General features: G+C 58.0%; 3 protein-coding genes across 4 annotated transcripts; 2 read left to right on the top strand and 1 right to left on the bottom strand.

The window, feature by feature from the left end:
- Positions 1 to 3,531: 3,531 nt before the first annotated feature.
- GSTP1 (glutathione S-transferase pi 1) lies at positions 3,532 to 6,415 on the bottom strand. Its single transcript, XM_045775909.2, has 7 exons — positions 6,278 to 6,415; positions 6,120 to 6,155; positions 5,601 to 5,707; positions 5,389 to 5,476; positions 4,129 to 4,232; positions 3,929 to 4,036; positions 3,532 to 3,784 (listed from the first exon to the last, which is right to left on the bottom strand). Coding segments are annotated over exons 1-7 (633 nt in total). The 5' UTR covers positions 6,279 to 6,415; the 3' UTR covers positions 3,532 to 3,595.
- A 5,967-nt stretch (positions 6,416 to 12,382) lies between these two features.
- CABP2 (calcium binding protein 2) lies at positions 12,383 to 16,790 on the top strand. The gene is made up of 7 exons (XM_045775858.2): positions 12,383 to 12,547; positions 13,413 to 13,484; positions 14,025 to 14,219; positions 14,833 to 14,863; positions 15,624 to 15,758; positions 16,251 to 16,360; positions 16,464 to 16,790. The coding sequence occupies exons 1-7, from the start codon at positions 12,383 to 12,385 to the stop codon at positions 16,788 to 16,790; spliced, it is 1,035 nt and encodes a 344-aa protein (XP_045631814.2).
- A 6,161-nt stretch (positions 16,791 to 22,951) lies between these two features.
- On the top strand, positions 22,952 to 25,193 carry CDK2AP2 (cyclin dependent kinase 2 associated protein 2). Of its 2 annotated transcripts, none has more exons than XM_045775859.2 (4): positions 22,952 to 23,673; positions 23,982 to 24,082; positions 24,170 to 24,302; positions 24,669 to 25,193. In XM_045775859.2, exons 1-4 carry the CDS (start codon positions 23,592 to 23,594, stop codon positions 24,734 to 24,736), a joined length of 384 nt encoding a protein of 127 aa, XP_045631815.1. In that variant the 5' UTR covers positions 22,952 to 23,591; the 3' UTR covers positions 24,737 to 25,193. The 2 variants fall into 2 exon arrangements, with proteins under 2 accessions (XP_045631815.1, XP_045631816.1); XM_045775860.2 differs by lacking the exon at positions 22,952 to 23,673 and adding an exon at positions 23,679 to 23,815.
- The last annotated feature ends 1,039 nt before the right edge of the window (positions 25,194 to 26,232 follow it).

Here is a 26,232-nt window from a genome sequence, read left to right as displayed (position 1 = left end):
TCCAGAGACCCTGGGAAAGCATTTTCGGGGGCAGTCTGGGAAAGAAGGCAGGCGTGCTGCTTAGCTCCGACCTGTTTTCTCATCTGCGAAATGCAGGTTTCACGACCGCCCTCATGTGTGGGTATTGGAGGCGCCTGGTCAAGCAGCGGGGGACTCTGCGCAGAGTGATGTCAGCAGAGGAAGGAGGCCTGTAAAGGACTGGCCGCTTGTCCCCAGCTGCGCGGGTGGGTAAGGGTCCCAGGGTCCCAGACCAGGGCAGGGAGAGTTCTCCGGCAGCTCACAAGGCGGGGCAGGGAAGAGGCATGGCGGGCGGGGGCAGTGGAAGGGAGCCCAAGTCAGAGTCATCCGGACCCTAACAGAGCTGGGAGAAAGTGGTGCAGGCGGGATGCAGGGAGGGATGGGACCAAAGGTGGTGTGGTTGAGGGGGGACAATGAGACCCACAAGCTGAGACCTGAGCCCAGGACCTTGAGGCAGCCTTGGGACGTACCCCAGAAGTCTGGGGTCACTCCCCGCACCCCTCATCCCCACCCTCCCAGAGCTGCCTTAGGTGAACTGACATCGACCCCCTTGGTGCCACCCCCATCTGACTCGACGGCTGCTCCTTGAGGACCGGGAGCTCCCGGTCTGTAATCCTTGGGGAGCAAGCCCAGTCAGCAGTCCCTGAATGTTCCAGGCGTCAAACCGGAACCAGCCCCACTTCCACCCCTGACGGGCTGGAAGCCCAACCTTTCTGTTAGGGTTCCTGTCCCCCCGTATAATTAGAGGGGTCACCAGAGTTACCAAGCTCCTGTGGGTAAGTGCAGTCACCCCGTGCCAGGATATGAAAAAATAGTGGCTCAAGCCCCCCTATGGCAGAGTCATTCTGAGCATAGGCTGTGGGGCCGGAGAGCCTGAGTTCAAATCCTGCCATGGCCCCTTAACCAGCTGTCTGTCCTTGAGCGGGTTACTGCACCTCTCTGGGCCTCACCGTCCTCATCTGTAAAATGGGGATATTAGTAACATCTACTAGGTGGGTTCTTCAGTGAAGACGAAATGAGTTAATATATGTGAAGCGCTTGGGACATTCTTGGAGAAAGCTCCACCTTGGCGGGTCACTCCAGCCTCTCTAGCTGGAGGGGCTCCCCGCCTCTCCTCAGCTGCCCAAACAGAGGCCCTGCCACTCTCTGGAGTCCCTCCTCCTGGCTAGCCACCTCCTTGGGGTCACAGAGCTGCACAACCAAACTGCCCAGCCCAGGCACCCCACAGAAGACGGGAGCTGTTGGTCACAGGAAGCTTTCAAAAGAGCAACTTTCCTCCTGCTGCCCTGGGACCCACTGGATACCCGACGGTCCCCCGGGCCGGTTCTGCGGCCTCCTGTGGCCGCCATCCTGCCTGCCTGCGCAGGGAACCACCGCGGCCCAAGGTTCTGCGCTCCCCACCACAAGCCACTGGCCAGGGCTGCCTGCGAGCTAAACACGCTCTGTGGAGGGCTCAGGACACGGGGCACTGAGGAGGCTCCCAGGCCTCAGCCCTTCCCTGCAGTCTCCCCGGGCAGGCTTATGAAACCCAGCAGGACCACAGACTCTGCCTCCAGGCCAACCAGAGCTTCAGGGTCGCACCCCTGTCCTCTCCGGGACCAATGGGCCCTTGCCGGTGCCTTCCATCCAGAGGTCAGCTGTCCTCTAGAAACCCGAACTGCCAACCAGCCCCCCAAATCCAACGCACGAAAGACCCTCCCCACGAGGCCTCTGCTTGAAGTCTGTGTTGCACTGGCTCCTCTAAGGGGCAGCCAGGCCTCCAGCCTGGGAGCGGCACACCCACCTTTCTCAGTGAACCCGTCTCTGGGCCTCAGTTTCCCTATCTGTAGGGTGAGGGTATTGAGTTCCATGACGCCCACGGCCTCCTGAGCACTGAGGCTCCTCTTCCTACGTGTTCTCTTTCACGTCATCTTCCTGCTCGAAAGCCTGCAGTGGCTCCCCAGCACTGGAGTCCACTCCCAGTGCGCACTGCAGCGGGCTGGCCTCCGCAGGGGAGCCCGGTGTCCCCGCCGACTCCACCAGGAGCCCCTGCTAGCCTCTAGCACCTGCCTATTCCTGGGTCACTCCTGCTCCCCGAAACTGGCCTCTTGTTCTCTCCTCTGGCCCTCAACTCCCTCTGAGGACCCCCTGAGAAGCCTGGGAGTCCCTCAGACTGGGTTTGAATGCTGCCTGTCCGGTTTGAGCTGTGTGGCTGTGGACAAGTCGCCTTACTGCCTCACTCCTGAGTTTTGGTTTCCTCCCTTGAGGGGGTTAGATGAGATGACTAAGCTCCCACCATGCGGCCGGCATGGTGGTCAGAGCACCAGGCCTGTGAACTCGGGCAGGCCTCTGACAGAAGACTCTAGTAAGACAGACCCGGCTGGAGAGAGAGCAAGCTCTCTGCTAAGGCCCCGCGGCCTGCCCCACGGAGGTGGTGGCGTGGGACACAGCCCACCCGTGCTGGTGTTGGCACGTGTAGTCCCTGACAGGTAAAGCGGATTCAGCCACCTCACACGGGGCCAGGGGGACAGAAATGAACCAGATCTGATCTCTGACCTCACAGGAGGGGGGTTTGAGGGGAGACAACTGGGCAGGACAGGACCCCAGAGTGGAGCCGAGGGGCCGTGACGTGAGCAGAGATGGGGCAGCGAGCGTGTGGGAAAGTGTTAACCGAGGTTGCAGGGACAAAGGCAGGGAGGGGCAGCAGGTGAACGGAGCAGGGCAGGGTGGGGAATGTTCTGGAGAGTGGAGAGTACCTGTGAAGGAATGCCTGGCAGGCTCTCAAGCTGTGGCCTTTGTCCGCAGGGCAGCAAGAAGCCCCCGGCAGGCTTGCACTGGGAACACCAGATGGTCTGGAACTGTCCAACCCCACCTTGCTCAGGGAGCGGATGGGAGGTGCCGGCTGAGGGAGCCAAGCAGGAGGCAGCCACAGCTCTTCCAGACGGAGAGCTGGGCTAGGACCAGGCAGGTGGCAGGACACTCCCACCGGGGGGCTGGCAGAGGCTGCAGGAGCCGAGGGGATCTTCCATCCTCCTTCGGTCCCCAGGCAGCTGGGCCACCTGGAGCTCTAGGCTTGTCTTCAGCCACACACCTGCTGGGCCCCGCTGGCCACCTGCCGCACCACCTGGGGGTGACCCCAGGTACCACCCGAGAACGAGCCACACTGATGCCCGTGCGCAACCCCGAAGGGTAGGCTTCCCCTCCTAGGGTCCATCTGACCACACCCACTGCGGCACTCTCAGATGTCAGAGCGGCTGCCCTTCTCACAGACTGATGGGTCCCCAGGTGGCTGTCATCACGCGTGCCCCCAGCGAGGGGACCTCCCACCTGCAGGAAGTCTTCTGGGGTGGATCCTTAAGGCTCAGAGTCTCATCTTCCTGTCTGGACCTGGAACTACTCTGTCTCCTGGCAGCTCAGACGCCTAATTCTGTTCCAGGGCCCAGACGCCCAGCCTGACCCTCATCCTCCCGAGGCAGCCTGGGAAGGGGCAGGGGCCCCCGTGCCCTCCGGCCCCTCAGGGAACCACAGCACAGCTTTCCTCTCTCGATGTTTATTGGCTGTAAAGGGCAGCCTTTCTCCCAGGGGAGGCTGAGCAGGCTCACATCTTTTGGGCTCCGTGGACAGGGCGGTTCACGTGCTCGGGGGAGGCCAGGTAGGCCTTGAGCTTGGGCCGGGCGCTGAGGCGCGCCACATAGGCCAAGAGCAGGGGCTGGGAGTCCAAGCAGCCGGGGGCCAGGACCTGGTGATTCAGCAGCAGGTCCAGCAGGTTGTAGTCCGCGAAGGAGATCTGCGGGGCAGGGGTCAGAAGAGGGCGGGTGGCTGCAGGGAGCCAGGACCCTGGCTGCTCCAGCAAACCTCCCGCGTTGCCCCTCTGGGCCTCAGTGTGCCCTTCTGAGAAATGTATCTACCGTGGGCCGGACCCAGCGCTCACCTGGTCGCCCACAATGAAGGCCTGGCCCCCCTGGTTCTGTGTCAGCAGGGTCTCGAAAGGCTTCAGGTGCCCGGGCAGCTCCTGTAAATACTTGGCCTTGCCCTCCTCCTGCAAGGGGCAGTGATCCAGTGGCAGCCCCCCGCATGCCTGGCCAGGGTGCCCTCTCGGGCCACCCCGAGTGCCCGCCCGCCCCTGCTCACGTCGCCATGGTGGATGAGCCAGCTGCAGCGCCTGCGGACGTCCTCCACGCCGTCGTTCACCATGTCCACCAGCGCCGCCTCCCGCCCGTGTCTGCCATAGAGCCCTGGGCCGGCAGCCAGGCAGTGCGTCAGGCGGGCCTCGGGCTGGGGCACCCGGGTCCCTCCAGTGGGAGGGCCCGCGCTGCCCATCTTCAAAAGCCCAAGGGGAGCCTCAGTTCGTTGGGCAACCAACTCTTCATTTCAGCTTGGGCCGTGATCTCAGGGTCCTGGGATCGGGCCCTGCATCGGGCTCTGCATTCAGCGTGGGGTCTGCTTGTCCCTCTCCCTCCCTCTCTGCCCCTCCAACTGCTTGCAAGCCCGAGCTTGCTCTAGCTCTCATACACTCTCTCAAATCAATACATAAAATCTTAAAAAAATAAAATAAAGCCCAAGGAGACATGCCCAGCTGAGGACCACGCCCCTTCTCGGTCACATCCTAAGTCTCATCCTGAGACTCAGGAATTCCCTGCCCAAATGGCCTCAAGCCCCCTCCCCCGGATCTGTCTGCCTGCAAGGGTGAACCAAGCCTCTGGTGTGTGCGTGCTGGGCCTCTGGGCCTGAGGCGTGGCTGTTTGTGGAGCCGGGACAGAACCTGGCTGTGGAGACTGGTGGGTCCGTGTGCAGTGAGGGCAGCACAGGGACAGGAGGAGGTGGCAGGCCGTAGCCAGAGGGCTTTGTCCTCCCACCCTGAGTCCTGCAGAAGTCAGGGTAGGCTTGGCCCGGCTGCCACCACGACTCCTCTGTCCCCTTCCCTGATTGCAACGTCCTGCTGGGACCTAGGGCTCGTCTAGACCCCCCGACGTTAGCCCAAAAAGAGGCAGCCACCTCTCTCGGCCATATTCCTGCCACCATTGTAACAAGGCCACAGGCTTGCTCGCTGTGCCTTGTCTGTGGGTTTTCTAGATTCAAGAGAGGCCAAAACAGGAAAAAAAGGGCAGGAGGTCTACTGTGAAGCCCCTGGCTGCACCTGCAGTGGCCTCTAGCCTACCCCAGCACACGTGTGGAGGCTGGCCGCCTCCTCGGAGCTGTCTTCCAGGAAACGGGCACAGTGAATGCATCTGGCACCGTCTGGCTGGCAGAGCCCCCGTAACCCAGGCCCGGCCCCTTCCTCTAGGGTCATCTGGCCTGTCCTCCGGATGGGCCGAACTCTGGTTCTCAGGGTCCGAGTGGGACCCACCGGGTACTCTGCAGGACTGGGCTGCCTGTGACCTCAGAACTCACCAAAGGTGCGGCCTAGGTGTCGCAGGATGGCATTGGACTGGTATAGGGTGAGGTCTCCGTCCTGGAACTTGGGGAGCTGCCCATACAGCTGGGGGCGGGGGGGGGGGGCGTGCGGCATGGGTCAGTAACGGATACTGAGCTCAGCTGACCCCACCCCAGTTTTGCCCCACAAAAAACCCAGCACCTGCCCCCTACCAGGCTGCGTCACTCACACAGGAGGCCTTGAGCGGTCCCTGCAGCCAGGTCTCCTTGGTCACCACCTCCTCCTTCCAGCTCTGGCCCTGGTCAGCCAGCAGCATGCGCATGGCCTCGCAGCGCCCTGGGGGAGGGAGAACAGGGTGGTGGGATGTGTGTAGAGACCCCAGCCTCACAGCACCCTGGAGAGGGATCAGGAGTGTGGGCAAGGGACAGAAACTCGAAGATAAACCACGGAGAAACAGTGGAGACCATGGCCCCAGCACTGTCTTGGAGAGTGGGCGCAGACCCCAGCCCGTGGTGCCCCAGGGTGGGAACAGAGGAAGATGGACCGAGGACAGCCAGAGAGGGAACCAAGAGCATGCAGCCTTGGGAAGCCCGACCTGGCCCCGCCCCCGCCCCCGCCCCCGCGGCCCCGCCCCCACGACCCAGGACGCCTTGTCCGGCCTCCGCCGGCGGGACCCCAAGGAGCAGCCTAAGCGAGTGGCCCGCCTCCACCTGTGCCCTTCGCCCTCCAGAAGGAGCAGGGGCCGCACCTCGGGTGGGGAAGTAGACGATGGTGTAGGGTGGCACTAGGAGAGAAAAACAGGGCGTGAAAGAGGACCCCCCACGGAGCTGCATCGAGAAGGGGGTGGCTCAGCCTGGCTCCACCACCACCCGCCCCCCCGCCTGGGCTGGTCTGGACCGTACTCACTCGCTAGCGGGGAAGTGCAAGAGCAAGCAGGAGGAAGTGGCGACGGGCCCAGCGGCCTTATATTTACGGTCTGTTCACACCCCCCTCCCTTCTCGCCCCACCCAGGAATGCGCCTAGTCACCGCGCCGAGCTTGGCCCTGGGCAAGGCTGGGTGTGGCGGGGGCAGGGCGGGACAGGCTCAAGCGCACCTCTGCGGGGCGTACCCTGCCTGAGGGCACTGACTTTAGCATCACACAGCCACTATCAGCACCCAGGCCGCATCCAAACCCGTAAAACTGCTCCGGGCCCCCAGACGGCCGGGGCTGAGTCCCTAGCTAGCTCCTGGGTCCCCAGCACCAGCACACAGTGGGTGCTCATTAACTGCTTCTTGCAGGAATGAATGCAATTTCGATAGGCATATCCATGTACGCACCCTCTCTCCGCAATAATAATTATGGCTTCAACCCTTCGGGGCTGAGGACTGCGTTGAGAACTTTACATAGGTTACCACCCTAGGACTTGGTATGGCTCTCACCCTCCTTTTACAGAGGAGGAACTGAAGCACAGAGAGGTTAAGTGACTTTCTCAAGGTCACACAGCCAGTAAACAGGACTTAAAGCCAGGTCTGGCTAGCTCCAGGGACCTCCCTTTTAACCCTCAGTCTTTCTTCTGCAAAACTTTGTCATCTCCAAATCATTTTTTGATTGAGTCTAAGTACCAATGCATCCTTCAAACACCAACTGGACCTGGGGATATGGGTGGATGGAAAGATAGACAGACTGAAATGGGCAGGACCTTCTGGGCCTGAGGGGGTTGTGTCCTTCCAGGCAGAGCCTACGGATGGCACCCCCAGCCCACTTGTAGCTGCCCCTTCCTGGGTGGGGGCAGGGGTGGGGGCGGTGCCTCAGTGGGTGTGGTGGTCTTCCCCGGAACCGGAGCCTGATTGAATCAGACGTCTCTCAGCCTGCTTTTCCTGTCAGAGCCACGAGGAGCGAGGCAGGTGTCTTTCCCGCGCCCGGCACCCATCTAAAGCCTGGGGGGAAAACCCAAAACGTGCCTAATCAGGAGCATCCCTTAGCCTCACTGGAGCCCACAGCTGCCTGGGGCTGGGCGGGGTGGGGGAGGCGGTCCCTGAGCGGGGTTCCATCCCTGAGTCGCAGCTGGAGGAACATCTGCCCGGCACTTAGCAGCTTACAAAGGGCTTTCACAGAAATGGTCTCATTTCATCTCCACCACATCCTGAGAGGGAGGGAGTCTTGTTCCCATTATACTGACGAGGACACCGAGGTTCACAGAGGCTGGTGCACCTGCTCTGGCCTGGAACATTCCCGCCCTCCCTTTGTGCACAAGCATCAAAGGCCTGGGAGACCCCTTCCTGCCTAGTGGGCAGGCCTCCTGCCCGCTCACACCCTCCAGCCCTTAAGCTCAGGTCCCCTGGGCCGGCTGTGCCCCAGCCCAGCTCTGCGCTTTTCGGTGCTCTTCCGGGGGCTGCTCTTACCCACAGCCCTCCGGCTCCCCAGGCAAAGCCCGTGGGCTAACTCTGTGGCCACCCCGTGGCCTGCTCCTCCGGGGTCCAGAAGCGCAGTGTTCCCAGCGCCGTGGGCCAGGGGCCTCCCCGTGTCCAGCCCCCCCCCCACCATCCACGCGTGTATACGAGCACCGTCTTCGGCAGTTTCTGAGATACAAACAGACCGCTTTGTTGCTCCCCAGATTTCACCCTGACAAAGCGCACATCCGGTGCTTTATTATACTCAGCACTGTGCAACCGTCACCGCTATGTAGCCCCAGCACATTTTCATCACCCCCAAAAAACACCCTGGACCCACGGGCAGTCACCCGTCATGCCCCTCGTCCCTCCCGGCTGATCTGTTGTGTGGCTGCGGACTCGCCCGTGCTGGGTGTTTCGTGTAACTGGGATCATACCTGCCGGGGCCTTTGGGTCTGGCTGCTTTCACGTCACAGAATGTCTTTGAGGTTCCTGTACGTCATAGCGTGTAAGAGCGCATCGTTCCCGGGGAGCCTGCGTGGCTCAGTCAGTGAAGCGTCTGCCTTCGGCTCAGGCCATGATCTGGGGGTCTCTCTGCTCAGGCGGGAGTCTGCTTCTCTCTCTCCCTCTGTGTTCTCTCTCTCAAATAAATAAATAAAATCTTTAAAACCAAACCAAACAAAACAGCTCATCGTTCCTGTCTGCGGCTGAGCGATACTGTGTGACGTGGCCATGCATGTTCTGTCCACCTATCCCTGCACTCGTGGACATTCGGGCTGTTTCACTTCAGGGCTTTTATGAATCAGGCTGCTATGAACATTTGCGTGCACATTTTTGCATGAACTTATGCTTTCAATTCCCTTGGGTACATACCAGGGGTGGACTTGCGGGGTCACATGGTAGCTCATTTTGAGGAACTGCCAACCCCTTTCCCATAGTGGCTGTGCCATTTTATAAACCCAACGGCAGCACGCGAAGGCCTTCACCAACCCTGCTACTGTCTTTTTCGCTTTAGGCATCCTGGTGAGTGGGAACTGGTACCTCCTCACGGTTCTGGGCGCCAAGCCTGGGATGATTGTGGAACAGAGGAGAAGGAGCCATCGTCTTTGCCATCGGGAGAATCACAGCTCAGGGGCGCCTGGCGGGCTCCGTGGGTGCAGCATGCGACTCTTGACCTCAGGGTTGTGGGCTCAAGCCCCATGTTGGGGATGGAGCCTACTTAAATAATAATCATTTTTTAAAAAAAAAGAAGACTCACAGCTCGGAGTGGAGGGGATAGACACAAGGCTTCATTGACACACTGCCTAGTATGTATCAGGCTATGAGTGGGCTAGGCATCATGGCAAACTCCAGAACAGGTAGGATACGGTCTCTTTCTAATTGACTCTTGTTTTTAAAAAAGATTTTATTTATTTATTTGAGAGAGAGAGAGCACAAGCAGGGGGAGCAGCAGGCAGAAGAAGAGGGAGGCAGAGGGAGGAGAAGCAGACTCCCGGCTGAGCGGGGAGCCTGATGTGGGACTTGATCCCAAGACCCTGGGATCATGACCTGAGCTGAAGGCAGCCGCTTCACCGACTGAGCCGCCCAGGCGCCCTCTAACTGACTCTTTTTTTTTTTTTTAAAGATTTTATTTATTTATGTGACAGAGAGACAGCCAGCGAGAGAGGGAACACAACAGGGGAGAGGGAGAGGAAGAAGCAGGCCCCCAGCCAAGGAGCCCGATGTGGGACTCGATCCCGGAACGCCAGGATCACGCCCTGAGCCGAAGGCAGACGCTTAGCGACTGCGCTACCCAGGCGCCCCTCTAACTGACTCTTTTAATGAAGAATATAAAGCCTTCATCAGCAGTCCATCTACCCAGCCATCTATCCACCTCCATCCATCTCTCTGTCTGCCCACCTACACACCCGTCTACTCCATCACCCACCCATCCAACAAGCAAACGTCTGACCAGGAGTCCATCAGAACATCTACCTATTTACCCACCCGGCCAGCCAGCCGTTTACCCAGCCAGCCATCTTCCACCTGGCCAGCCAGCCAGCCATCCACTCACCCACCCAGGTACCAGTGCAATCATCTATCCATTCAACTACCAGCTATTTAACCACTAGCCTATCAAGTCATCTACCCATCCTTCCATTCAGTCAGCTACCTATCCGTCCATCCATCCATCCGTCCATCCATCCATCCGTCCGTCCGTCAATCACTGATCCATGTGGACACCCTAGACCCTGGAGCTGGAGCTCCGGTTTGGCTAAGTTGGGCGAGGGAAGTCCAGGGCATCAAAATGAGTAACCCCCAGCACGCTGTTCATTGAGCACAAGTGAGGAAGGGTTTCCAAGCCTGGCTTTCTCCACCTAGATACGAAGACTTTGTTTCTTGATTGAAAACACTTTTATCCACTATATCCTGACCAGTTAATGCCCCCACTACTTTGGCTTAAACTTTGGGTTACACGTTTCTCCCCCTTCCCACCTTCTTAGATGGTCATTTGGACATAGGATCATTCATCACACATGGCATCCACCATTCTTTGACCCTTCTTATGTGCCAGGAACCTGCTAGGTACTTTACTCAATTTTCACAAGGGCATCATGAGGCCTAGGTCAACCGCCACTTTTTGGGTAAGGAAACTGAGGCTCAGAGAGGTGAAATATCTTACCGAGGGCCACACAGTAAGCACATGGGGAAATCCAGTCCTGCAGGCCTTCTCAAAGACCTTTGCAGAAAATGCTGGAATTCCTGTGTCTGAAGGATGTTTGCAACGTTGCCTGGGATGTACTGCCCTCCTGGCTTCCAGGAGGAGGTGAGACCCCGAGGGCAGAGGGCTGAAGGTTGCAGGCTGTGGGAGGCTGAACCTTCAAGCGGCCAGCTTGAACAGTCACAAGGAGCCCTTCCCACCCTTGACCACCTGGCCGGCTTATCCACTCACCTCTGAATCCTGACCTTTCCTCTCAGATCCTCAGCCCTGCTCGGGGCTGCGTGGGAGCTGTTCCCTCTACCTGCTGGCCTGGTTCTCTTTGGTCTTGGCTCCTGTGCCACGTCCTCAGCTGCCAGTCACAGCAAGGTCCCATTCTCCTCCATAGTCATTCTGGGCTTGCTGAATGTGCATCTCCCACCAGCAGGAAGGTTCCAGGAGGCAGGGACTGGCTCCCAACACCCGGGAAGGTGCAGCTCCATGACGCTCGTTGAAGACACAGCCCCTTTGAAATTTTCTCCGGTCTCTTGCCACCCATACCTTCTCCAGGGGCTACTGACCTCTGCCTCCCTCCTGAGGCCTCTACCTAACATTCTCTGCTGGATGCCAGTGTCTGGAACATTCCACATTCACAGTTGATCCCCGCCAGGGTCCCAGGGCTCACCCAGGGCTGAGCATGGGTTAAACCTCGGTGGGCAATGCCGAAAAGGCGGCCTTGTCCTCTCTTCTCCTCCACGAAGTGCCCCTATTGCCTGGGCCAGTGCTGCCAAGCACTGGAGACTGTCTGGGGCCAGTTTCTGAGTTTGATGTGCCTGAGAGCAGGATCGTCAGGACAAAGCTGGTCTATGTGGCCCCACAGCTGGCCTGAGGCTCAGCCCCAGCTGGCCTCAGATATTTGCAAAAGGGATACATGAATGGGTGTCCACTCATGTGGCCGAGGGAGGCCAGAGCCACCAGCTCGGGTGGCAGGTGTCTGGCAGGATCTGTTTCCCTCAGACAAAGGCTGGTGCAGGGGGCAGGTGAATAAATCATGAGGGGCCTGGAGCAGGGCTGGGGCAGGACAACTGACCTCATTGTGGGAGGTGAAGACCAGGCAGCTGGGCAGGAAGAGGGCTGGGGGCATAACAAAGGGGCACAAGAGGCCAGTGGGGGCTGCCTGGCCCACTCCCACATTTCTCCCTGACGAGCAAGAGGTTGGAGGTCAGCAGAAGGTAGGTGGGAGGCGCTGGCAGAAGGTGGGGAGGTGGGGGAGTTCAGAGCTACCCTGGGGCTCTGGGTGGGGAGACGGGCGGATGTCTGGGGGCAGGTTCAGGTTGGAGGGGGCTGTCTTTCCAGAATCCAGGAGTCATCCTGGGAGGGAGGATGGTGGGGAGAATAGGAAGAGCAAGGGTGGAGGGACAAAAGGACGGACAGACCAATGTGAGAGATCCTCACTCCACAGAGGGAGGGAATGACAGAGATGGGCGAGAGTGGTCAGAGAGACCCACAGAGACACAGCTGGACAGATGTCAGCAGGGGGTAGCCTCGGGCTGCAGGTGGGACAGACACAGAGCTGAAGGCCGAGGGGGCAGTGAGGGGCGGTGAGCAAGACAGAACAGCAGGGAAGGGAGTGGGGGGGTTGCAGAGACCACGAGCCAAAGAGGCCAGGCGGCCGGGGATCTGCAAGGGTAGCCCAGGGGGGCCCCAGGACTCAGTCTATGGCCAGCATGGGGCTGGAGGCTGGTGGCTTGGGGGAGGCTAGGATTTGGGGGAGGGGCTGTGTAAGCAGCATGGGGAGCTAGGAAAGCTATGGGATATGGGGGCCCTGGGTCCATGGAGAGAGGAACAGGAGAAAGAGTAGCAGGGATCCTGTAGGGACCACGCTCACAGCTGCTACTAAGCCACTCTCCCTCAGGAACAGGGCGACCAGAGTGGGAACAGGAGGCGCCAAGCCCTCGTCTCCATGGCCCTTCCCCAGGGCCAGGCAGATGGCAGTCTCCCCGCGGGAGACCCCAGCCCCTCTGAGGGCACTCCAGGGCCCAGCCAGGCTCCTGCCAGCCCAGCAGCCACCAGGAGGCGGGCACTCCTCAGGGAGCTGGAGGCCCAGGTGCAGGCAGCCTATGGGCAGGTAAAGGGGACAGGGGTGTGGGGCATGACCTCAACGGAGGGCACCGCGAGGGAACAGCGGGAACCCCACACCCCAACTGGGGCCCTGTAGGACAGGGCAGAGCTCAGGGAGGAGACCCGGGACGTGCGTTTTGATGGAGGGCTCAGTGGGCCCGTCAGCTGCCCAGGAGGCTGGTGTCACTCCCCCCCTGCCCTCACGGAGCCCTGCATCCAGCCCACAGCGCCCAGAGTTGGTCCCCTCCCGCTCCTCACTTGAGCACAAGGGCCAGGGGGCTGGTCCAGGCAGGGGTGCCAGGACAGGCAGGCTGGGCAGCTACTCCACGGTGAGAGGCAAGAGTCCTGGCACGGAGGGGCAGGAGCCTCCTGGACTGGGCCAGGATTGCCTCCTCTCAGGACAGGGAGTAGGGGGAGGGTCTGCCGAGTCCATACCGCCATTCTGAGGGGAGAGGTTTCCCAGCCCTCCTGGGCAGACGGGGCACCTGGTTTCCTCCTCCCAGGTCCGGGTCCTGCTTCTGAAGACATTAAATCTCTCCTGACTGGGGAGGATTAAGGGTAGGGGTTGGGGGAGAAAGAGCTGGAGAAGGGGTACCTGGAAGACCCTCAGGAGTGAGCACCGGGAGGCTGTGCCTTCCAGGGGGCCTTGGGTCCTGAGTGGCCCCCCTCACCAGCAGAGATGCTCAGAGATAATCCTGGATTAGGACCCAAGCCCCTGTGCCCAGGGCTCCCCGCCTGCCCACCCGCTCCCTATCTTCCCCACAAAACCCGAGGAAAATCCCCTGCAGTGCTCCCAGACTCTCACTGGGAGCAGCTGGGGGCTGGCAGGAGCCCACAGCATCCGCTGAGGCCCAGGCCTGGGCTGCCCCCAGGACTCCAGGCCTGGCATGGTTCAGGAGCCCATGGGAAACTGTGCCAAGCGGCCTCGACACCGGGGGCCTAAGGTAGGATGGCTAAGGGGGAGAAGCCAAGGCCAGGACGGGGGGGGGGGGGGGAGGCTGTAGCCTGGAAGGGTCAGGTGGGGTGGGCAGAGCTCTGTGTGAGGGCCAGGCAGGGGGATAAAGGGGTTGGTTCCCACTGCCCTAGACCAATCAAGATTTTCCCCGGGAAGGCCCCAGGCTCTAGCCCCTCCCATGGAGCACTGGGCCTTCCCTGCCAAGCTCATCAGGCCCCCCCTCCAGCTGCCCATCCAGCTGCCCCTGGCCGCTGCCGTCCCTGCTCTCTGCTCGTCGAAGATGGGAGATGCAGAGCTTGAGCTCAAGGTCCCATTCTGCCACTGGCTTTCTGAGTGACCTTGGCCTAGTCCCTTCCTTTTCGGGGGGCCTTGGTTTGCCCAATTGAACAGTAAGGGGATGGACCCTTCCAGCCTAGAGTGTTGATGGGTGCGAGCCCTCACTGTCCTGTGCCGGGTTCCAAAGACGGGAGAGGCTGGTAAACGAGGGTGGAGGGGCTGCGACCCCAGCTCATAGCTGGCTTTGCTGCAGGACCACTGGCAGTGGCCCAGCTCCCCCCCAGGGGGCTCCCGCCACAGCCCTGGCCCAGACCCTGGCCCAGGCCCCAGCCCCAGCCCTGAGGAGCAGGGCGGCCCGGGGCCGGGCATCCGGGGCTACTCGGTGCTCAACAGCCTGGTGGGGCCCGCCTGCATCTTCCTGCGGCCCAGCATCGCCACCGCCCAGCTCGTATGTACGGTGGCCCCTGCCTTTGCCTCCTCTCTGCCTCTCCTTGAGTAGGGGGGAGAGGATGGAGCGGGGTCTTCGGAGCAAAGGCACACAGACCCAGGGGGTGGGGCAAAGAAAAGTGGAGACACAGAAACAAGCTCAAATGGGGGGGTGGGGAGACCCAGGGAGGCAGGCCAGGAAAGAGAGAGGAGAGACAGACCTGAAGAACCTCTGAGACAGCCACCAGGGGCGTGGGCACGGAGGTGGCAGGGCCTCCAGTGGAGGGACAGAGAGAGAACAAGAGACACATACAGTGACACTGAGGTCCCCGGGGCCAAGTCTGGGGTTCTGCCTGACCCCAGATCCACTTCTGGCAAATGGAGCTCTGAGCCCTACAAGGAGGTGGGGGCAGGAGGTGGGCCCTGGGAAAGATCTGGACAGGGGGCAGAGAAGGGGGCCCAAGACACCCAGGCCGGTCAGCAGAAATGGGTAGAAGCAGGTGTGAGCAGTGTCAGACAGACACAGGCCCTGCCCGTCATGTTGGGGGTGTGAGTGGGGGGCCCCAAAGAACAAGAGGAAGGGGTGCAGGTGCCTGGGTGGTCCAGGGAATTCTTAACCTCTCTGTGCCCCCCAGGACCGGGAGCTGCGGCCAGAGGAGATCGAAGGTAAAGGATTTTGGAAAAGACTAGAGTCTCCAGAGGGGTGGGCATAGGGCGGGGCACATGGGGGGGCTGGCCTCAGCTGGTCTCCAGGAGGAACTAGGGGCAAGGAGGGGGCTGCGGGAGATTGAGGAGATGGGGACCAGACTGAACGGGGAGGGGTTGACAGAGCCCCCAGCTGCCAGTTCCCAGATCTCATCTGCCAGGAGGGTCAAGGGCCCCTTTTATATTTGTTCATTCAGCAAACACCTCCTGGGTGCCTACCGTGTGCTTAGCCCCGTGCGGGGAGCACTGCGGAAGGGGCCAAACTGGACAGATGTGGCCCACATCCTCCGGAGACAGATGTCAATACGTCAACTATGAGTACAAATGGTGCTCAGTGCTCCCAAGGAAATGAACAAATTGGGAGGAGACCCAATGTAGAGGGAAGACTTTCTTGAGTAGGTGACATAAGGACCAGAAGAGGGTAGAGTGTTCCAGAACGTGAGCTCATGAGGCTAGGGACTGTCTTCTTTTCTTTCCTTCCCCTCCCTCCCTTCCTGCCATATCCTCAGTACCTAGAGCAGAGCTTGGTCCCTAGTAGGTGATCCTTAAATATTTGTTGAAAGAATGAATTAAAGAAACAGCATGTGCCAAGATGCTAAAATGGCAGAGAAACTGAGATTTACAAGGAGGACGTGATTAGACCAAAGGAAGATGGGTGTGCTGGTCCAGGCTGGGGTCCAGGGGGCTGTGTGGGAGGAAGTGACCCCACCCTGCCCAGCAGAGCTGCAGGTGGCCTTCCAGGAGTTTGACCGAGACCAGGACGGCTACATTGGCTACCGGGAGCTGGGCGCCTGCATGCGGACGCTGGGCTACATGCCCACGGAGATGGAGCTCATCGAGGTTTCACAGCAAATCAGTATGTGCCTCAGACCTGCCCCACCCCCAGATCTCCAGAGGCCAGGGCCATGGCTTGAGCTGCTGGGCAGCCCGGGGCACGCAGGTGCCCACACAGGTCGCCCCCAGAGCCCGGGACCCTGCTCATTCTCAAGGCACTTTCTCTGCCTCTGAAGAATCTCACCATCCCCTACAAGGTGGGCAGGGCAAGGACCATTATCCCCATTTTTTAGATGAGGAAGCTGGGTCTCTGGAAGCTTACGTGACTTGGCTCAGGTCACAGAGCCAGGTCATTGGAGCCAGGACTTAAAGCCAACCAAAGACTTCAGGAAAATTAAGAAAGGCCACCAGAAAACACAGATGATCCAGCCTGGGGAGCACCCCTCCCCATGAGAGAGAAGGGCCCATTTAGTGGGGCAGGGGAGAGGGCCAGAGGTGGGAGAGATGGGCAGGCGAGGGCCAGGGCTGGGCAGGGTCCCTGATTGCTGGGGTCTCTAATGGGCGTGGCCCCCAGGTGGTGGAAAGGTGGACTTTGAAGACTTTGTGGAGCTGATGGGCCCCAAGCTGCTGGCAGAGACAGCAGACATGATCGGCGTCAGGGAGCTACGGGACGCCTTTCGGGAGGTGCGGCCACTGGGGCTGGAGGGCGGGCAGGGGGCCGCGGGTCTGCCTCGAGTGAGGGCGGAGTAAACGAATGATTCGGTCGGGGACTCAACGCTACCCACAGTTTGACACCAACGGGGACGGCTGCATCAGCCTGGCGGAGCTGCGGGCAGCCCTCAAGGCCCTGCTGGGGGAGCGCCTCAGCCAGCGGGAGGTGGACGAGATCCTCCACGACGTTGACCTCAACGGGGACGGCCTGGTGGACTTCGAAGGTACCAGCCACCGCCCTCCGCGCTTCGTGCCACACACCCTGGGAGGTTCAAAGGAACGTGGTCACTGCGCGCCAGACCCCGTGCTGAGCACCCTATGCCCTCTCCCCGCAGGACAAGAAAGCCAATTCTTAGGAAAGTGTGAGTGCTTAGCAAAAGATGTGGACGGAGCCAAGATGTGAAGCCAGACAGGCTGACCAGAACCCAGCTCTTCCTCTGTGCTGGATTCCCACCAGGCGGAGATAAGGGTTAAGTAATAATAGGAAGCCAAGGAAAATCAGTATGTAGAAATTCTCCAAAGTAGGCCTCAAAGTTGTTCCTGAGCTTCCTAGCAGCCAAAGCAAAGAGGAAAATAGGTTTAGTTACCAGCGGGGTTTTTTTGTTTTTTTAAGATTTTATTTATTTATTTGACAGAGAGAGAGACAGACAGAGAGGGAACACAAGCAGGGGGAGTGGGAGAGGGAGAAGCAGGCTCCCCGAACAGCAGGAAGCCCAATGTGGGGCTCGATCCCAGGATGCTGGGATCATAACCTAAGCTAAAGGCAGACACTTAACAACTTGAGTCACCCAGGCGTCCCACAAGGGTTTTTTTCCCCCCATAAAACAAAGCCCCTCTTCTTAGCCCAAAGGCCTATTCCCTACCAGATTCAGAAGACTCCCTTGCAGGCCCTGCCCTGGACCGCGCTCCCTCCCACCTGCCGGCCAGTGTATTGGTCTCACAACTGTTGGGCTCCAGAGAACAGACCTGCAACCTTGGCTTTGTCCTGGCAGAGTTCGTGCGAATGATGTCTCGCTGACCCTGCACAGAAGCTGGAGGCAGCGGACAGGACTTGGGACCACAGCCACTGCCTACAGTGTGTTCCAGGAAGCCCACTGCCTCCAAATGACCCTCCCCCTCTCCTTCCCACCCTGCCTGTGTGCAACACCCCGGCCTGCCCTCACCCCCACGTCTTCACCAAGCCCCCATGCCCATCCCTGTCTCTCTAACAATAAAATACCTTGGGGCCTGGGGAGATGGCTTTTACCTCTCACTTGTGTACCGCGGAGGACCCAGTCTTTGGCCTCCAAAAGTTAAGTCCTGGGCTGTAGCACCCCTCAACTGTGAACCCCAGGTGGGCAGGGGCCCTTTCTGGAACCTGGGCCCATCTCAAAGCAAGTCTCAGGAAACGCCACCTGCTTCTCCCAGACCTGGGATGCACTCGGCCCCTCATCCTGTAATAAAGGCTCCCGCCAGGCCGGGTTACACATGCCCTGGCACGTGCTGCCAGATTCTTCTTCCTAGAGTGTGACTTGCGTTGTATCACACTCCTCCTGTTCAGGAACTGGCCGTGACCCCCCATTGTCCCCAGGTTAATCCAGCCCCTTCTCCCAGCACCAGAAGGCTCTGGGAGGATGAGGGCTGGCATAGAGTCACACACAATTAGGATGAAACAGAGGTGGGACTTACACCCCGGCCCCAGTGCCAACAGGAGAGGGTTCCTGGGAGTCAGGGAGGCCCTGGGCCTCAGGCTCTCCTAGCTGCAGCGAACATCTGCTCTGCAGGGCACTGCCTGACCCGCTGCTGTGCCCGCCAGCTGGGAGGAAAGACAAGCCCTGACCTCCTGGTCAAGAAGGGGTGGGAGCTTCCAGCGCCCCTGCCTGGGCTTCACCATCGCTGCTGCCAACAAGATGGCCTTGGGACCAAGAAGGCAGGCAGTTACCGGTGTCCCACCCGCCCAGAGCCTGCACACCGAGGTGCTAGGGTTGGCCACAGCAGCCTCGGCATCACCCACTCACCGGCAGATCCCTATTAATCCTAATACTCAATTACAGGATCTTCCCGCCAGTCTGGCAGGCCTGGGGATGAGGAGTTGCTGCCCCGGCCCCACGGCTTCTCTGGGAGCTGGGGTCCACCCTCGCTCCCACCACCCTCCACCAGCCGGCCCAGATGGCACTGCCGCCTGAGATGTCTGCCCGTCTACCGGGGCCGGGGGCAGTGATGGGTGTGCGTCGCAGGAAAACCAGAATCCTGCTCAGGGTCTGCTTCCGCTGCCCCCTGGCTCCCAGCCTGGCAGGCTCTGTGGTTGGGGCAGGGGCAGGGGGCGATGATGGGATGGCCTTAATTGGCTGCCGTGTATCTGCTGACACGAGATCTCCCATATCTCACAAGTGCCCTCCTACCCCAAAAAGGCTGCTGGCCCGGAAGGTGCCAACAAGGTAACTGCTGGAGCAGGAACCGGGCGGGGAAGGAACAGTGAGTAGGCAGGGACTGTGCTGGGTTAAGAGCCCCTTCTCTGCTTCAAGGGGGCACCTGCCTCCCAACCCCAGCGACTGTTGCCAGGGGAGCAGGCCGCGGCTATGAGATCTTCTGATTTTCCAAGCTATGAGATCCATAGCCGCGGCTATGAGATCTTCTGATTTCCCGAAAGAAGCTGTAAATCAGATTTACATTAAGTCCCCTTTAATAGTTTGACTACTGATGATAGCATTCGAGAAGGTGTATAACCCTTAAGTGTACAGTTCATGAGTTTTAGATGTGTGTGCGCCCAGGGAACCGTCACCCCCATCAATATATTGCCTCCACTTATCTTATTTAGAACAGTTCTAGGCGTACAGAATTACCCTGAAGACAGCACAGGGAGTTCCTGCATACACTCCACCTTGGCCAGCCTCTCCTGTGTGTTAGTCAGGGCTCTCCAGAGAAACAGAACCAATAGGAGATACCTCTGTGTGTGTGTGTGTGTGTGTGTGTGTGTGTGTGTGTGTGTAATGTGTGTGTAAAGATATTTATTGTAAGGAATTGGCTCAGGTGATTATGGGTACTGAGTAGTCCGAAGATTTGCAATCAGCGAGCTGGACACCCAGGAGAACTGGGGGTTCTGTTCCAGTCTGAGCCCGACAGCCTGAGAACCAGGAAAGCTGATGGTGTAAGCTCTAGTCTGAGGGCAGAGGACTGATGTCCTAGCTCAACAGTGGGGCAGGTGAAGTTCCCTCCTACTCAGCCTTTTGGTTCCGTTCGGGTCTTCAACTGATTGGATAAGGCCCACCCACCGTGGAAGGGCCATCTTTACTCTGTCTGCCAATCCAGTGGATGATGATTGCACCGGAGACACCCTCACGCACACACCCAAAATCATGTTTGACTAAATACCTGGGCACTGGGGACCCAGGCAAGCTGACACTGAAAATTAACCATCACACACTATCAATACCTCACATTAGAATGGTACCTTTGTCACAATTAATGAACTAACACTGACACACTGTTACTAACTCAAGTCCACATTCTATGCAGATTTCATCATCTGTTCCCCGATTATCCTTCTGCTGTTCCAGAATAGCATCCGGGACACCACATTACATTAGGCATCATGTCTCCTCACACTCCTCTTGGTTGTGATACTTTCTCAGACTTCCCTTGTTTTCTTATCATCTTGGCAGTTTTAAGGATGACTGGTATTTTACAGAACGTCCCTAAACTGGGATTTGTCTGATGTTTCTCTCATTAGTCTGGTATTATGGGTTGGCAGGAGGAAGGCCACAGAGGTCAAGCGCCCTTCTCATCCCATCGGATCAAGGGTGTGTACTATCAACAGGACATCACTACTGATGTCGACCTTGATCACCTGGCTTGAGGTGGTTCTTGTCAGGTTGCTACACTATAAAATTACTTTTCTTCTTTCTCCCGTTATGTCCTACACTCTCTGGAAGAAAGTCACTATGTACAGCCCACACTGAAGGGGTGAGGAGTTATAATCCACCTTATTAAGGGCAAAGTATCTACATAAACTTCTTGGAATTCTTCTATACAGATTTGTCTCTTCTCCCCCTTTATTCAAGTGTGTGTGTGTGTGTGTGTGTGTGTGTGTGTGTGTGTGTATAACGGTATGGGCTCATAGATATTTATTTCGTACAAGTTATAATCCAATACTTTTTTATTATTTTCTTCATATCACTCCAGCTTTGGCCACTGGGAGCCCTTCAGCTGGCTCCTGTGTCCCTTTGGCATATACCCATCATGGTGGCACTTGGGTTGTGGGGTGTGGTGGATTTGGGGTTTGTTTTTTGTTTTTTTAGCATTTTCTCACGTCGTGCCACTATAAGATGTTCCAGGATTATCTTGTGTATTTCCTGCCGCAGTCTTAAAATTAGCCATTTCTCCAAGGAACTCTGGTTCATTTCATTGTAGAATGCCTTCAGAAACCAAGATCTGGGTGCTAGGTTGCTCCTAGGCCCTCTCAGCAGATAGAGGAAATATGTACGTAATCTGTGTGCGTACATTTTTAAAATATTTCCGTATGTAACTGACTGTATCTATATTGAGCTAAATAAGGGTTCATACTGATGTCTCCAATTCCAACCCATTATCACAGGGATCATACTAGCCTCCTCCCCTTGCTTACCTGTCACTTCTTATTCCAACAATGAGAATGCCTCCATCCTAATTGACTGAATTTTCAATTCCGGTGTGCGTGTGCAGTGGTTTCAGAACTGTTAACCCATTCTGCCACAGGAAACCACTTCATCGACTAGAGTGCACGCTTACTTGCAGTTCCTTTGCATTCGTTGCTACAGACTCCACTCATTTCCAGATTAGCACCTTATTCCCCCACCCCCTCAGTTAGGCTGTCTCATTCATTTACGACACAACTGGATTCTTTTGTCACGTTCTGCATTCAATCCTGGGATCCCCTCACCCCCCTCAATGTTTTTTTTTTTATTTTGCATACACCAAAATTTACTGTTTATGACAAATGCTTAATATATTGTATTTACCATTACAGTGTCATACAAAATAGTTCCACTGCCTTAAAAAAAAAAAAAAAATCCCTGGGGCGCCTGGGTAGCGCAGTCATTAAGGGTCTGCCTTCAGCTCAGGGCGTGATCCCGGCGTTCCCCGATCGAGTCCCACATCGGGCTCCTCCGCTGGGAGCCTGCTTCTTCCTCTCCCACTCCCCTGCTGTGTTCCCTCTCTCGCTGGCTGTCTCTATGTCATATAAATAAATAAAATCTTAAAAAAAAAAAAATCCCGTTACACCCATTTAATTCTACCCTTCACCACCCTGGCAACCAGTAATTTGTTTACCTTTTGTATACGTCTGTCTTTCCCGGAATGTCATACAATTGGAATCATACAGCATGTGGCTTTTTCAGACTAGCTTCTTTCACTTAGCAAAATGCCTCTCTGTGTCTTTTCAAGGCTAGATAGGTGATTTCCTTCCATTGCTGAATAAATAGTCCATTTTATGGATATATCACAGTTTATTTGTTCATTCACCAACTAAATGCCACCTCCTCTGGGAAGACTCCTGGGATGTCACCAAGCAGGCTCCTTCCTCTAAGTTCCAATGCCTCCTGTACCAGTCTCCACACTGTCTTACCGTACAGTGTGTCTTTGCTTTCCGGTCTTTCTCTCCTTGAGAGTAGGAGCTCCTTGAGGACAGAAGCCAAGGCCAGTTTATTTCCATATCATCAGTGTCAGCACAAGGCCTGGGATGGAGGCTGGAGTCTGAAAATGTCTGTTACGGACGCCTGGGTGGTTCAGTCAGTTAAGCGTCTGCCTTCAGCTCAGCTCATGATCCCAGGACCCGCATTGGGCTTCCTGCTCAACGGGGAGTCTGCTTCTCCCTCTCCCTCTGCTCCTTCCTCCTGCCTATGATCTTGCTCTGTCTCTCTCAAATAAATAAAATAAAATATTTTAAAAAAGGAAGGAAGGAAGGAATAAAATGTTTGTTGGATGAATTAATGAATGAATGTCCTGGAGATGAGGAAAATCTACACACCTGGGCCAGAGAAGTTTTGAGAAGTAGCCTGGGAGAAAGGGTTAGTGTTTGGAGGAGAGTCGAAGATCTAGGGTTGTGAGGAATGAGATTTGAGGGGAGGGGTCTGGATGGAGAAATGGACAGAAAAGAGGACAATGAAACAAGCTCCTTATGAATATTCATTTAACCACACAACAACCCTGTAAGATAGTTACTATTAACGTCCACATCTTAAAGATGGGGAAACCCAAGCTTATTGAGGTGAGAAACTTGCCCAAGGAGAAATCGCTGGTGGGGGTGGTGTGAGATTCGAACCATCAGCCTAACTCCAGTCCGTGCTCTCACCCACGATCAGTCTGGTACCGGCCCGGCGAGCTGCGAGTATTCAACGCAGGTGAACTGTTTCCGCTGTTGTATGAAGCACAGGCGCGGAGTCTTGGGGGACAGATTGAGGGGTCTTTGAGGTCGCCTTCGGACTTAACACCAGCCTGGACCGGAGGACGAGGCAAGCGGGAAGAGGTGCGGCTGTAGCGTTGGTAAAGGACCCGTTGCCATAGGAACAAACGAGGGCTTTACGAGAGCGCATGCGCAGACCGGGGAACGGGTGTTGAACCGGCAAAAGGTGACGTAAAAGCGCACGGGGTGAGACGCAGGGCTCCGAACGTCAAAGCCCTGCGTCCTCCGGCACTCAGGGCTGTGCAAAGGCGCGCTCGGTAGTGGCGGCGGCAGCGACAGCAGGCCTAGCTGGACCGACACCAGGGGGTGCGAAGCTGACGTGCAAACCAGCGCGAGTGAAGCGCGAGGGCGGCGCCGGCACCGGGAAGACCCCTCCGCGCGAACCACGGCCGACCAGACCCTGGTCCCGGCTTCCGAGGCCCCGCCTCCTGAGCCTTGGGACTAATCGGATTGAGAGCGCGCCGGCCCGGACCGCGAACTCGCCAATTGCGTAGGGCGTCAGCTACCGCCCAATCCGGAGCAGACAGGTGCGAGGTCCGAAAGGCGGAGACCAATCAGCAGCGGTTGCGGCCTGTTGGGGTCGGTCTCGACCAATGAGGAGGCCCGAGTGACATCCTCGCGCACCAATCGGGAGTGAGAGAGCATTCGTGCCTGCCCGCCCTTCCGGCCTGAGCTCTATTTACCAGGGGCGTGCGGCCGGTTTACCAATCAGAGCGCGGCTGAGTGGCTAAGCAGCCAACCCCGGAGGAGCGGCCGGCCGGCGTCCGCCGCACCCAAGAGTTGGGGATGTCCTACAAACCCATCGCCCCCGCCCCCAGCAGCACCCCCGGCTCCAGCACCCCTGGGCCCGGCACCCCGGTACCTACAGGTGAGGATCCAGCTCTACCCCTGCTCGCCTGTCCGGGTGGTCGAGGTCTCGAAGAGAAGACGGCCTGAGTTCTGCAACACTGGGCCTGCCGCCTACCCTCGCTGAGCCTCAGTTTGCTGGCCTGTGAAGTGGGCGTGGTCACGTAAGGGCTAGTTGGTGGAGCGCAGGGGGTGGGGTTTGTCCCTGAAGTTGAGCGCCTGGAGTGAAGCATCCCTTTGGAGGGAATCGGGAGAATCCGGTCGGGGGTTTGGAACGCTGGGAGGAGGCGTCCCGGCCCCGCGTTGACCTCTTACTCGCGCATGTTGCAGCCGGAAGTGTCCCATCGCCATCGGGCTCGGTGCCGGGAGCCGCTGCCCCTTTCAGACCCCTGTTTAACGACTTTGGACCGCCCTCCATGGGCTATGTGCAGGTGAGTGGGGACGACGGATTGCCTATGGATGGGGGCTGGAGGTCCCCTCATGGCCTGAGCTCATTGCCCTGTCCTCTTTTGACATAGGCGATGAAGCCACCCGGAGCCCAGGGCTCCCAGAGCACCTACACGGACCTGCTGTCGGTCATAGAGGAGATGGGCAAAGAGATCCGGCCTACCTATGCTGGCAGCAAGAGCGCCATGGAGCGCCTGAAGAGAGGTAAGTGAGGCCTCCACCCTCCCTGTGCAGGAGGCTAACACTGGACAATCCTTCCTTAGGAAAGGAAGGACATCTGGTGGCCCCTTGAGCCAAGCCTAGACAAGGGCCGGTGTCACTGTCCAGAGAGTTGTTTTGAGTTGAACTGAAATTGAGCCAGTTTTCGGGGAAGGACCAGGGCATTTGTCTTTCAGCAGGGCAAATTTGAGGATTAGCCAAACTGCTAATCTCATTAGACCCCTCATTAGATTATAGTCCTGGTCCCTTTCATTGAAAGGAAAGGGGGTGGGGAGGGAGGGGTCTTCCTCTGGAGGGTGGAGGCAGGGCTGTGGAGGGTCGCTGTATGTTACTTGCCCATCCCCACCTCAGGCATCATCCATGCCCGGGCCCTAGTCAGAGAGTGCCTGGCAGAAACAGAGCGGAACGCCCGCACGTAACAGGACGCAACTCCGCCATCGGGTCTGGACCTTTCCTGGCCACTGCAGAGCACCTGCTTCTCCCTGGCCTTCACCCCGAGTTGCACTTCCCAACCTGGGCTTCCTGTCCTGTGTCCCTTGGTGGGTGCCCTCCAGGAACCAGGGGGCGGCTCTCACTCCAGTCGACAGCACTGACTGGGACTCTTTCAAGAGTTAGCAGCGAGGTCACTGTGAGTCCCACCCATGACCTGCCAACAGTGTTGATCCAACTGGAGCTTGCTCCTTTCTGCGGCCCCCACCACTCAGCACTTACCCAGGACTTTTCACCACTTTTCCCAGACTCCTCCCCTAGCAGGGCCTCCGAAGGCCTGTCACCTCCCTGCCTTGTCTCCTGGGCCATAGCGACTCTTTTTTCAGTGTCTTTTGCTAAATATGCCCTTTTTGTATAAATAAAAGATAATTTGGAGTTGTTCTCTCACCTCTTAATCTTTCTGAGTGTGGTACTTCTGCTAAGCCAGGAAAAAATTGGGAAGGGGGAGACTCGGGGAGGGAAAAGGGGGTGGTGCAGTGGTGGGAGAGAGGGCCACTGAGGCTGGTCCTGCCTGGCCCCTGCTGTCCATTGACTTGGATGGGAACCCTGCCCTTCTCCAGCCCTCAGCCTTCCCGGTTTTAAGTAGTGGAGAGGGTTGAGCTCCAGTAGCTGAGAGCCCTACCCTCCTGCATGTGGTGCCACCAGGGGGCAGCGCAAGGCCTTAGCAGCCTCCAGAGCTGGAGGGCACTGTGGCCAGCCTGGGCCTAGAGGGTTCTTTCTCTGGGTTGGCAGTCATGCCTGGAAGGATGGAAATCTCAGTTCATGTAAGCCAGGCCCCACATCCTTAATGCCCTAACATCTTAAACTCCAAAACACCCCTGGGAGGCTCTGAATACATCCTGACTCCTCAAAGGAGAGGGAGCACTGCTGCTTCCTTCTCCCCAGCACCTGGGAAGCAGAGCCAAGGGTAGAGGACTGGCTTCCAACAGGGGTGTGACCCAGCTCGGTGCTGCCATCCACTGTCCCAGTACCTTCTGGTTGGCTGGGTGTGGTCCCATGAGCCCAGCCCTCAGGTGTCTCAGCCTTTGCCCAGGGTCTGGCTGGCCAGACTTGTGGACCCGGAAGGCATCAGTGGGGAAAGCCATGGGGCCCCATTCAGGGGCTAGACCAAGGATTCCGAGTGACTTCAGCCCTCTGCCTGAATGTGTAGCTGAATGACCCTAGAGGCCTGGGGCACTGGAACCCCAGCCCCTCAGAAAAGGCAAGCCCTAGACCAGCGGCTTCTCTCCAGACTTTGCGGACTGAGACATTTCCCCTACCCTAGGTCACAGGTTCGAGGGCTGGGGAGAATGGGGATGGAGTCCTGCCATATTTCCATGGCACCCAGGAGGGCTGGGCCAGGGTGGAGATAGGAACCATAAGTGCTTAGGGGATCCCAAAGTGCATAGAGGGAGTAAAAGCGGCAGCCTTTGGAGAACTGCCTCTT

The sequence above is a fragment of the Ursus americanus genome, chromosome 24 (assembly GCF_024610735.1).
Source record: "Ursus americanus isolate L20-20 chromosome 24, mUrsAme1.1.p, whole genome shotgun sequence".
In the NCBI taxonomy this organism is placed as follows: domain Eukaryota; kingdom Metazoa; phylum Chordata; class Mammalia; order Carnivora; family Ursidae; genus Ursus; species Ursus americanus.
The sequence above is the reverse complement of the archived record's forward strand: the minus strand, read 5'-3'. Positions and strand labels throughout refer to the sequence as shown.

What these genes read in the sequence shown, in the direction of transcription:
- GSTP1 (XM_045775909.2), bottom strand. An exon ending in CGTCTACTTCCCCACCCGAG is followed by an intron (nt 5,708 to 6,119) that starts GTGCGGCCCCTG and finishes TCCCTCCCCCAG; the next exon opens with GGCGCTGCGAGGCCATGCGC. An exon ending in ACACCTAGGCCGCACCTTTG is followed by an intron (nt 4,233 to 5,388) that starts GTGAGTTCTGAG and finishes CTGCCGGCCCAG; the next exon opens with GGCTCTATGGCAGACACGGG.
- CABP2 (XM_045775858.2), top strand. Translation starts at nt 12,383, where the DNA reads ATGGCCCTTCCCCAGGGCCAGGCAGATGGCAGTCTCCCCGCGGGAGAC. An exon ending in TGCAGGCAGCCTATGGGCAG is followed by an intron (nt 12,548 to 13,412) that starts GTAAAGGGGACA and finishes GGCTGCCCCCAG; the next exon opens with GACTCCAGGCCTGGCATGGT. An exon ending in GCGGCCAGAGGAGATCGAAG is followed by an intron (nt 14,864 to 15,623) that starts GTAAAGGATTTT and finishes CCTGCCCAGCAG; the next exon opens with AGCTGCAGGTGGCCTTCCAG.
- CDK2AP2 (XM_045775859.2), top strand. Translation starts at nt 23,592, where the DNA reads ATGTCCTACAAACCCATCGCCCCCGCCCCCAGCAGCACCCCCGGCTCC. An exon ending in CGGCACCCCGGTACCTACAG is followed by an intron (nt 23,674 to 23,981) that starts GTGAGGATCCAG and finishes CGCATGTTGCAG; the next exon opens with CCGGAAGTGTCCCATCGCCA. An exon ending in CCTCCATGGGCTATGTGCAG is followed by an intron (nt 24,083 to 24,169) that starts GTGAGTGGGGAC and finishes CTTTTGACATAG; the next exon opens with GCGATGAAGCCACCCGGAGC.